Source organism: Theropithecus gelada, chromosome 2 (assembly GCF_003255815.1).
Source record: "Theropithecus gelada isolate Dixy chromosome 2, Tgel_1.0, whole genome shotgun sequence".
NCBI classification, from domain to species: Eukaryota; Metazoa; Chordata; class Mammalia; order Primates; family Cercopithecidae; genus Theropithecus; species Theropithecus gelada.
In genome coordinates, this window is record NC_037669.1 from 79577616 (window position 1) to 79590100 (window position 12485).

At 38.2% G+C, this 12485-nt stretch overlaps 1 protein-coding gene across 2 annotated transcripts in view; it reads left to right on the forward strand.

Moving 5' to 3' along the window:
- Positions 1–12485, forward strand: part of FHIT (fragile histidine triad) — a 1500125-nt gene that overhangs the window by 680431 nt on the left and 807209 nt on the right. For both annotated transcript variants that reach the window (XM_025377569.1, XM_025377568.1), the window contains exon 8: positions 9222–9341. In XM_025377569.1, the coding sequence (XP_025233354.1) occupies positions 9239–9341 (103 nt within the window). In that variant the 5' untranslated portion in view covers positions 9222–9238. The remainder of the gene's footprint in view (positions 1–9221; positions 9342–12485) is intronic.

Genomic DNA, 12485 nt, shown 5'->3' on the forward strand with positions numbered 1-12485 from the left:
GCAGGCGGAGAGGCTCGGGCATGACAGGCTGCAGGTCCTGAGCTGTGCCCTGCGGGGAGGCAGCTGACACTCGGCGAAAATTTGAGCTCAGCGCCTGGCGGGCCGGCACTGCTCAGGGACCTGGAGCACCCTCTGCAGCTCCTGGCCCAGGTACTAAGCCCCTCACTGCCCGGGCCCAGCTGTGCCAGCCGGCTGCTGCAAGTGTGGGGTCCGCTGAGCCCACACACACCCAGAACTCACCTGGCCCACGAGCGCAGTGCGCAGCCATAGTTCCCAACCGGGCCCCTCCCTCCATACCTCCCCACAAGCAGAGGGAGCCGGCTCCAGCCTCAACCAGCCCAGAGAGGGGCTCCCACAGTGCCCTGGCAGGCTGAAGGGCTCCTCAAGCGCCACTAGAGTGGACTTGGAGGCCGAGGAAGTGCCAAGAGCGAGGGCTGCTAGCATGTTGTCACCTCTCAGTAAGAGAGAGGTAGCAAGAGGCTACATTTTATGGCTGAAAAGTGGGAAATGGAGACTCATTTAAGAATGTTGAAATCATGTTTTTAGTCCCAAATAAAAGAAGTTATTACCAAAAAATATAAAGAAAAAAGTAATTGTCTAGAAATGTGAGACCTTGGTTTTCATTTATGTATCTACTTCTTTTGTTTGTTTATAAAGCGAGAGTAGGGTTCAATTACCATTTCGAGAGTAAACCAAGTTCCTTGTATTTCCTTCTTGGCTAATGCTCACTAACAAGTCTAAGGGCCTAAACCTTGGACTGAGTTTCTTAACCCAGTACTTGCTTCTCTGGATTACAGAAGCTACCATCTCCATATTTGCTAAGAAACAGTTCCCTGAAGATGATTTTCCCCTGAAAATTCCACAGAATACTGGTACATCTAGTCTTTGTTTGGTAGAAAGATTCAGCAATTTTACGTTAGCTTAAAATAAAATTGCTTTCTGCCATTTTCATGTGAGAGGAAAGTATGTAATATTTATCTCAGTCTTGCAGACAGTTTCAGATCCTGGAGATGAACAAATTTTCCCATCAAACTCTTGACTTTTAATCTTTTTCATGCTTTTGTACCTTTTAGAGTTCCTAGAATATTTTTCTTCTTCACTGAAATTAAAACTTGAAGAAATATGTGTATTAGCAGCATATATGGGGATAATTTTACCACAATTAAAAAAGAGATAGATTTGGGTCGGGAAAGAGAAAAAAATATTAGTATTTAAGGATACCTACATCACGTGGCAGACAAGAAAACATGCTTTCCATACTTCATTATCTACTATTTTCAAACGAAGTATCTGAGGATTAGAAGGTTCAGTGAATCCTGGAAGATCAGGAAGAGAGTGGCAGAACTGAGACTCTTTATCCACTCAAAAGTGTAGCAGAGCTTTGAGGAAAAGGGAGGGCTAAAGGCCAGAAAGGGAAAGTAAGATTCAAAAGAGGCAGGTGGTGCTGGAGGCCACAGCTGTCTGGCGAGAAGGGCATGTCCTTACATCTTTGTAAACAAGATAAATGAAAATACAATCACTGGAGTAAGTGGGGGGAGAGGCATGGTGGGTAAAAAAGCATATAAATCATTATTTGAAATTATAACAATATCAATTCATAGAAGTTAGGGCATCGGGAAGATGGGGTATGATATCTGGAAGAGATGAAAGGAGGTAAGAATATACTAAGGATAAAGATATTGATCTGCTTTAAAATATTGAGCATTATTATGGATAGAATAAGAATAACCACTATTGAAATAAAAATAGAATGTATAATTTTTGTACTCATGGGGAAAGAAAAACCAGACCTAACCTGTGGAAGGTAGACAGGAGAAAAAGTGAAGTGAAACAAACGAAAAGATGAAATAAAATGTCTAAAGTAAGCTCAAAGAATAATCAGCGTAAATGTGTAGTGGTTAAACTTATCCAGCAGATTCTTTAACGGATAGAAAGCAAGATGCTATAGTATTTTATTTATAAAAAATTTCAAGAGAACAGTAAGGCTATGGAAAAATGTATAAAAATGTATACTTGTCAAATACAAACAAGAAAAAGGAACAAGACCAAGGGAGTGAAATGAATGTGAACATATCCACATGTAATAATGTAGCTTTGAGGTACAGAAAACAGTGATTTATGGTGTAAGGCATTGATATAGCAAATGTAGTTAGAAATTTAGCACAGTCCTCTCAGAAACCAATGAAGCAATGAGACAAAAAGACAGATTTGGATAACAATTTGATCTCTCATGTATATAGAACTTATTCAACAAAAGCAGAGCATACTTTATTTCAGAAGGCATGTGGATTAGACACAAGCTTCAACTTTCAATGAGTCAGGAAGCCTCAAATTCTACAAAATCAACAGCATAGAGGTTCTCTAACAACAGTGCTATGAAATCAGACACTATTAACAAAAAGATAGCAAAAACATCCCACATATCTGGAAATGAAAAGACATACTATGAAATAACCCTCAGGTTAAATAGGAAATAACAAGAATAGCAAAGTTTTAGAGCTGAGTGATAATAAAAGCACAGTAGGTGAGAGATAGAGCTAATGGAATACTTTCAAGGCGATATATAGCTTTTGTTACACAAGAGAAAAACACAAAGTCTGGAATCCTATAAGCCCAAGGTTTGACTCAAGTAACTAGAAAAACTGCCACATAGTAAATCCAAAGAAACAATAAAGGAAAACAAATCAGAGGAAAGAAATACAAATGCAGTAATAAAGTAAAAATAATTCATAAAAGCCAAAGAAACAGAAGTTCATTATTTGAAAAACTTACTAGGATAGGTCTTACTTTTGAATAACAGACAAAGAAAAAACATCTCCATGTACCACGATAAACACAATAGGAAAAAGGTAAAAGAAATAATTATAGATTATATTTTTAAATCCAGTAAAAAGAATATAAGTTTTTACCAGTATTATGTGAAAAGGATATATGGCTAAGAAACCGATACAAGAAAAAAATCTTAAGTAAATCAGAAAACAATAAATGGTAATGATTATCAAAACTTAGTCCTTCCTGGCACAGGACAAAAGACACAGTTTGACAAAAGAGTTTTGTTTAACTCTCATGAAACAGAAAATGCTTGTTTAATAAACTCCCTTTGGAACAAAAAAGAAAAACCAAGCTATTATGTTTGATCTTGATAACAAAAACTAGATAGATTGGTTGGGCACAGTGGCTCATGCTTGTAATCCCAGCACTTTGGGAGGCTGAGGCGGATGGATTACTTGAAGTTAGGAGTTCGAGACCATCCTGGCCAATGTGTTAAAATGCTGTCTCTACCAAAAATACAAAAATTAGCTAAGTGTGGTGGTGGGTGCCTGTAATCCCAGCTACTTGGGAGGCTGAGGCAGGAGAATCGCTTGAACCAGGGAGGCAGAGGTTGCAGTGAGCCCAGATCATGCTGCTGTGTCCAGCCTGAACAACAGAGTGACACTCCGTTTCCAAAAAAAAAAAAAAAAAAATTGAGAAATTATTGGCCAATTTCACTTATGACTTTCGAAAGGCTAAGAATCCAAATCTAGCAGTATATTAAAAAATAATACTTTGTGACTGAGTTGAATTAATCATAATAAGGAAAGAATAGTGAAGTATTATTTTTAAATTTGCTAATGTAGTTTACCACATTAATGACACAGAACAAGCAATTGCATCATCAGTGATATAGGAAAAGCATTTCATGAAACCAATTTTTAAAAGAAATGGTGTGAACTCTTAGAAAACTTGAAATAGAAGGGATATTTTTAGCTTGATTAAAGGCTCCTATTTAAAACCTAGAGTAGACATGATTTGTAATACAAAAAAAAAAAAAAAAAAGTTTAAACTCAGCCCTCTTAAGGTCAGGAACAAGACAAGGATGCCTGTGTTACTTTTGCTTCTCAACACATTACCAGATACCTGACCAACGCAGTACAACAAAGAAACACAAAAGTAGGAAAATTGCAATGAAAGATATGATTGTCATTATTTCTAAGTGAAATTATATATATAAAAACAAAGAGAAGGCTGAGCGTGGTGGCTCACGCCTGTAATCCCAGCACTTTGGGAGGTCAAGATGGGCGGATCATGAGGTCAGGAGATGAAGACTGTCCTGGCTAACATGTTGAAACCCCGTCTCTACTAAAAATACACACACACACAAATTAGCCGGGCGTGGTGGCGGGCACCTGTAGTCCCAGCTACTCTGGAGGCTGAGGCAGGAGAATCCCTTGAACCCGGGAGGCGGAGCTTGCAGTGAGCCAAGATTGCGCCACTGCACTCCAGCCTGGGCGACAGAACAAAACTCTCTAAAAACAAAACAAAACAAAATGACAACAAAAAAGAATCAGCAGAAACCATTAGAAGCAATGCAAGAGTTCAGCTAGATTGCCAGCTATAAGAACATAGAAAAATCAATAGCTTTCTACTGTATCGGGAGTAACTAATTATAAACTATGGCAATAATAAGGTACCTTTTATAATAGTGACATAAACTAAAAGCCATCTAGGAATAAATCTAAGATAGAATGCATAAAACATATAAGGGGAATTTAAAACTCTATTACAAGAGTTTTATTATGGTATTAAAGAGCATAAATGCAGCATTCATAAATGGCTCCATTGAATATTGTGACGATGTCACATTCCCTTCACCCCTCTTACAATTTAAATTCAGTCTCATCAACATCTAAGAATTTTTTTTTGAAAGGGGCAGAGTGGAGGCTAAAATTTATATGGGATAATAAATACAGAAAGAGGATCTCTGTTTTTTCTTTAGACATTAGCAATATAGAGCAGGAGTTGGCAAACTCCCCCTATAAACCAAATCTGGGCTGCTGCCTGTTTTTTCAAATAAAGTTTTACTGGGGCACAGCCACACCTACTCATACTGCTTTCATGTTGCCATGACAAAGTAGAGTAATTGCAGCAGACACTGTGTGGCCTGCTGTGTCTGGTCCTTTACAGAAAAGAGAGAGAAAAAAAAAATGTGCGACCTCTGTTCTACAGCATCTGGCTCTTACGCAGAATAGAAAGGCGTCTAGACTTATTCCTGTGTGTATATGGGAACTTAAAACTGTAATCATTCCCAGGAATTGGTACTAGGAAAATTGGCTCACAAAAAGAAAAATGAAGCTGTTTCTGTATTTCAAACTATAAACAAAGCTCCAAGTGGAATAAATACCTAAATGTTAAGGATGAAAATATAAAGTCAATAGAAGAAAATATAGAAATATATATATTTGCAACCTTATGGTAGAGAGGGATTTGTTCTGAGAGATATGCAGAGCACAAACTATAAAAAAAAATTGATGCACTTAGAATACATCAAAATGAATGATTTCTGTTCAATGGAGGGAACAACAGAGAAATTAACAGATGGTGAAAATATAATTATTGTGTTTAATAGACCATGATCAATATTTAGAATATACAAGGGACTGTACAAAATTAGAAAATTGAAGGGAGGAGAGCAATATGAAAGAGGACAAAGTATATGAATTGGCAATTTTTTAGGAAGAGAAACATGCATGTACACACACATCACTATTAGAGACAAATGAAGTAAAAGGAAGAGACGCCATTTTACTGTTCAATAATTAAAAGCTTGGAAAGCAGGAAGTACTATCAAGTGCTGGTAAGGATGTAGGAAAATAGAAATCCTCGTGTATTGCTGCTGGGCATGCAAGCTGGTGCCTATATTTTATAAAATCTAAGTATCTGACCTGAATCCCAACAATGGGATGCTAGGATCGGAATCCAGGGAAACGTGTATAAGAATGGTAGTCACAGTGTAACTTGTGGTAAAAGGTTGTAATCAAGCTAGCTCTATAGCACTAGAGGAGTGGGCAGGAATACTACACTGGAATGCAGTGAAAGAGTTGTTTATAGCGCCATGGATGAGTTTCTAAAACAATGTTGAGAGAATACAGAAGAATGAGACTTAAAAGCTACAAGTTACATACAAATTTAAAAACCATGAATAAAAGAGCCCTATGTATTTTTGACAAAAATTTATGTACACAAACATGTAAAGAGGATTCTGAATAATACATTAATTATGAAAAAGTGATTTCTGGGGTGGGAAGGGAGGGAATGGGACTGGACATAGAGGACAAAAAGGAAAACGATAAGAAAAGTGAGAAGAAAAAGAAGAGCTTTTCATGAGCTCATGATAATGTAGCTCATCAACTAGAGCCTGTGCTAAGTCAATTCTGTTCCATTATCCTGAAGGAGAAATAAACTTCTGGGACATTACTTCTTTTGGCAATGTTAGATCCAGGTGCTCAGAAAGTATCTTGAGGTATGGGTCTCTGTATCTTCACTGTCTTTGCCTCAGTGTTGGCTCTCATATCAAGCCAGCTCTTTTTTAGGAAAACTCATAGCTGTTTCAGGTTCATAGTCTACCAGTTTGGCAACTCAACTGAAAGAAAGTGGCCTTGTTACTATCAGCAGTATTACTCTGAAGGATGTCTTTGCCTTTGATTGATTCATTTTGTGTCCTGTGTCCACTTCCGAACCAATCATATGTCAAAGGACTATGGGTGCCTGGGTCACATGCCCATCACTAGAACCAGCTGGTAGGAATAGTCCCACATGTAGAATATGGTGGGGTGTTACTAAAAGCAAAAAATCAAAGTGGTATGGCTAAGACTATAAGGAAGTAGATTCTGGGGAGGGAAATAACCACAGGTCACTTGAATCAATGCTGTTTGTAGAATAGTTGATGTGATTTGCCATCTTTATTCTAGAAAAACAAGAAAAAATGAAGAATAGCTAACTCTAAGTATCTGAAGCACTGCCACTTGCATGATACTTGTTTTATATGATTGCAAGGAATAAAGTCATGAAAAACTTGGTGTAAAGAGCAACTATGTTATTTGTAGAGTTGACTATCTTAGCAGGAACGAGTAATGAACTCCCCATCACTGGACATATTCAAGCATACACTAGCCAGCTGTTTGGCAGGAATTCTGTAGGAAAAGGCCCAAGGATTGGGAGGATAGTTGGGTTTGGTCAGTGGTTCTGAATCACCTGGACAACTATGGAAGCCTTGATTGCTGGGCCCTTGTCCCAAAGTTTCTGGTTCAGTAGGTCTGGGGTGGGGCCTCAAAATTTGCATTTGTAATAAGTTCCCAAGTGAAGTTGATGCTATTGTGGAGGGACCTCCCCTTGAGAACTGTTGGGTTTTTAATGAGCTGGCTGTAAATGTTCTAAAAACCATTATCTGTACCGCTGGGGCAAACCTTCCCATCTTATTTCTTTAGTACCTGAAATGTGTACAGTTCTGGCTATATGGGTTCTTCCATAGAAAATGACATTTGTACAGTTCTCTGTCTTGTGTGTCATTGAGAATATTAGAATCATTAAACAATCATGCATTATTCACGTGCTTTATAAAATAGTCTAAGGAAAAAAAATACATTCAACATGTTTTTCCTCTGCTTTCACACCAACGACAACAATCAACAAAGACTACTACCGTGACCAAATGTGTGGCGCCCCCCCCCCCAGCAAAACGCACCAAGCAGCGGACACCAGCTGGATGTCCTTTGATTCAGTTCAGAAGAATTTGGATGTTATGTACCTGGAGATAGCCTCAGATTCCACAGGTTGAGGGCTCAGTGCCGTGAGACTGGCCCCTGACTTTCAGATACCAGTTGGAAGTCTGGGCCTCTGGAACTTCCAACTGACTGACTGTAAATCAGGGACCCCATGGTTCCTTCTTTGAGTTCAATCAATTTGCTTGAGCAGCTCAAAGAATTCAGGGAAATACTTAGATTTACCAGTTTATTACAGCAAATGTTACAAAGGATGATGATGAAAAGATGCATAAGGTGAGGTATGGAGGAAAGAGCACGGAGCTTCCATGCTCTCCCAGGGCTCTCCCAGGGCAAGCCATCCTCCAGGAACCTTTGTGTTCAGCTATCCAGAAGCTCCCTAAACCTGTTCTTCTGGGTTTTTACAGAGGCTTCATTATGTAAACATGACCGACTAAACTGTTGACCATTGGTGATCAACTTCACCTTCAGCCCCTCTCTCCTCCTGGGAGATTGGGGAGTGGGGCTGAAAGTTCCAGTCCTGTAATCCTGCATTGGTCCTTCTTGTGACCAGTCCCATCCTGAAGCTACCTAGACTCTTAGAGGCTGCTAGCTACCAGTTAATCATTAGCATACAAAAAGACATCACTTTGGAGTTTCTAAGGATTTTAGGAGTTGCATGCCAGGAAATGGGGTTGAAAACCAAATACATATTTTACAGTAAAGTAAATAGTCAACTATTTTCTAATTTCATCCTTTTTATAATCCTTTCTCTGTTTTTCCATAGAGTGATCCATGTTCATCAATTTTGTACTAGGCTGTTCCTGAGTTAGAAAAATGAAATAGTTTTCTAGGGATGGTGTTTTTTAGTCATTTACAAAGTGCGTCTTAGTCATTCACAAAGTAACTTTATTGTGTATTGGCATCCACCTGATTTAAAAGTCATTCCTTGGTGCTAGATGGATTTGGCTTGTCTCAGCTATGCCATGTGCCAGATTCCCTTCAGCTTCCCTTTCCTGCCCCCGGCCCCCCATGGCATTCCCTCAAAAGGAGGACGCAGAACATTTCAGGTACCTTGCTGCTTTGTGGCCCTGTTACAACCAGGAATTGTTCTAGTTTTGAACTCCGTTTTGCTCCTTCCTTCCTTTTTAAAAAAAATTTTTTTTCTCCTTAATTTTGGAGATTTTGCTAGAATAGTTCTCTGGGGGTGCTCATGTTTTTGTAATTGTAGGCAAGGTCAGACAGTGTTTGCACTTGCTGTAAATTGCTATTATATGAACACAAAACCATTTGAGAGAAGCATTTAAGAATTACAAGGTTTATAGTTAATACTTAATGAAAATTTTCAGCTTAGCAGAGATGACAAAATAGATGGGTAAAAATAAGTACCTGACAAATAGGGCCTTGTGGGTTTGAGTTAAGGTGGCACCGTGAAGTGCAGGGGGAGGAAAGGGGAAAGGCTGTTTTGTTGTCCAAGTGCAAACTTCTGCTTGAAAATTGCTAACTCTAGTCAAGGAAACACTGGTAGGGAGAGTGGAGTATTTTAGAAAGACTTGCCCGGAATGCATCTTGGTGAACATTCAATGAGGAGCAATTTCAATGGCATCCTCTCTGCAACTAAGAATCTGTAGTAATGGAATTTGCTTTCTTTAAGGTGGTATATGAGCTGAGTTTCTTATTTGAATTCTATCCATTGTCTTTTAGACTTCAGCTGTGAGGACATGTCGTTCAGATTTGGCCAACATCTCATCAAGCCCTCTGTGGTGTTTCTCAAAACAGAACTGTCCTTCGCTCTTGTGAATAGGAAACCTGTGGTACCAGGACGTATCCTTTTTTATCTGGAGAGGAAAAATAAAAGTCTTCTGAGCCTAACCAGCCAAATGAATATAAATGTAAGATTGGCCTCCAGTCTGTCCAAAAAGGTAAAGAAAGAATCCATCTCCCTCCCATTTTGGAGACACCAGGTAAGATGTTACACACATTTATTCTGAATCCAGTTGGTGGCACCAGTAATATGCTTGATCAATGTTGCAGAACTTCTGAAGAGAGTTGCTTAGCAACCGTGGCTTTGGAGGTGAATTTTTGCTTGACCTTTTCACTATCATAGCTGAGTAAATAAATAGGTGCTTCTGAAATGAGCCCAGTGAATATCACGGGCACTTGGTTTTCAACTTATCTGTTGTGAATTTTAATAGTAGCTTGGGTGGTGCCTTTGTGATGTGGAAGCAAGATATGTGCGGATTTGAGACTGACTTTGTTGCTTTACCTCTTGGAGATCATTCAAGTTGTGCGTTTTATTTAAATTTATATATATAAATATACTTACAATTTTTTTAAAAAAAATTAGGACCTGAAATAACATTTTCTCTTGGGAAAAATACGAGCTTGTAGATCATCGGCCAGTGTCATTGGTGGGTAGAGTTGTTTTATTTCCCTCTGACCACTGAGTTGCGGTCTTTCCTCCTACAGACTTCAGCAGGAGCTTTATTCTTTTGCGGTGGGAATAACAAGTATTGGTGAAATGCTTGGGGAGTTGTTTTTATGTTGTTGAAAGTATCACCCCTGATTGTGTGCATATGAATTTTGTACTGACTCTTCAGGATGTTTTTCTCTTTCCTCTTTAACTTAGTTTACCAAGCAGAAGGCAACAGAATAAAATTTAATATTTTCAGATAATAAGTATTTTCCACACTGAGACATGATTTTGCTTTGAAATGAATTTCTTAGTAATTCTGAATGTACAAATATGCCAAGAGGTTTTTCAGAGTAAGCTACATTTTTTTTTCAGTGAAAATGTGGAAAGTGCTTGAACTTCATGAATAATCTTCCTTTCTAGCCATGTAACTATTGTATGCTGAAAAAAAAAATACAAATAAGAAAAACGTGTACCAAAAGATAATTGTGATTGTATTATAGACTCCCAAATTTCTGGAATCCAAATTCTAGTCAAATAAATTGTGTTAATTTAGAAAACCAATAAGCAATAATCTAGTAAATATGTAAGTTTTTCTTAATATTTAAAACTCTTCTTTTAAATGTATAAAATGAGTCTAAATAATATTAGAAAACTATTTTCTTCTGTTTATTGAAAAAAGTACTGGAATGATTTAGAAAGGCCCTAAAAAACAGAACAGTTTTTTAAGTTTAATGCCAATTGTGTATTGAATTCTTTTAAAAGACCTGAATTTCTTGAAGTAACATTTTATTTTGCTGTAAGTTTGTGGTGGGCTTTTTCCTTTGGGGTTTTTAAAAGCAAAATGTCTGTAAATTAAGGTGTTGAAAGAATATGATTTAAATGCCATCTCTCTCTACATGCCAGCTTTAATTGACTTTTAGAAAAGAAATAAAGGGACCTGGGATGAAAATGTGAATTTAGACAAGATTTGTTTGTCTAAATTCACTCTCATTCCTATGAAAATGAGAGGTCACAGATGCACTACCTTTTTTTTTTTTTTTTCCTCCTTTTGAGGCAGAGTCTCACTCTGTAGCCCAGGCTAGGTTACAGTGGCGCGATCTTGGCTCAGTACAATCTCTGCCTCCTGGGTTCAAGCGATTCTTGTGCCACAGCCTCCCAAGTATCTGGTACCACGGGCAGGTGCTACCACCCTGAGTTAATTTTTGTATTTTTAGTAGAGGTGGGGTTTCGCCATGTTGGCCACTTTTTAAAATGATTAATAATGGAATGAACTCCTATTTGTAGTTTTTTTACTCATATCTTAAGAGTGATTTGATTTTTCAGCCTTTTTAACAAACTCAGAAAATGTGATGTATAAAACCAGGGCATATGTGAGTCTGAACTCAAGAAAAGTAGAAATGTCTATGTTTAGGAAAATATCTGTAGTGTGAATAGTGCGCAAGTAGTGAATACTAACTAGTTTCTTTCTGGATGGCACTGGTGTTGCCGTTTGGGAAATGAACCCTGTTCAGTTACTATATATTTGAGTAAATACTTGGAGAATATTTTATTAAAATTAACACACTTCAGTTTGTTTGGAAGGTAGCAAGAAGGATCCAACCTTTTCTGATTATAAGAACAATGAGAACTGGAGCATTTTTAAAATCAGTATACTCTGTAAGGCTAATTAACATCTGCACTATTTAAAACAGTCTCAGGCCAGTAGACAATGTATTCAGACAATCCTTCTTATGTGATGATTTTGTAACTTTTTATTTTACTTTACCTTTATAAACTCTGCCATGTTACAACTGGGAGACACATCTTAATAAGGTACTCATTTGCTTGCGGAAAGCTCTAGACTTTTGTCCTGAGATTTGAGAATGGAAGATGTGGATAGCTCTGTCCACTAACATTTCATAAATAAACGGTGAGATGTCTGGAGTGGGCTTTTATCTTCCTCCAGTGATCTATCCTGCCTGCCCTAGTCTAGCCCTTAGGTGTGGTTCATGTAGATTTATGATGTCTCCCTGCCTCTGGGCTTTTCCAATCCAGCCTATAACTTTATTTGAACCACAGCCCTGACCATATCATTCTTCTCTTCCCTTGTGAGTAAACCAATAATGAATGTCTGTTTTTTGAGGATAAAGTCCAAATTCCTTAGAATAGTTTTTAAGGACCTTCATTGTACTGGCTCAGTCTCCCCTCTTTCCAGCTGTTTCCTGAATATGTGTTGTACTATCCCTTTACCATACTTTCTCCTGCCTCTCGCCTCAACTGGAGATTCTCCCCATCCTTTTCATTTCAACTGATGTGCTTTGATAACTGTCCCACCCTCCTAGGGAGAAGAACAAAAACAAAACCAAAAAACCCTTTCCTCTTTGTTTGTGACACTCACTTCCTTATTCACATGTTGATTCATTCAACACTTTATTACTGAGCTCATACTCCGTTCCAGGTACCATGACCAAACACATAGTCCAGTCTGCCTCGTGTCTGAAGTACGTGCATCCCTATTTCTGCACCGAGTCTTTCCTTCCTATGGACGGGACCTGCTCTTGCACGTCTCTTTT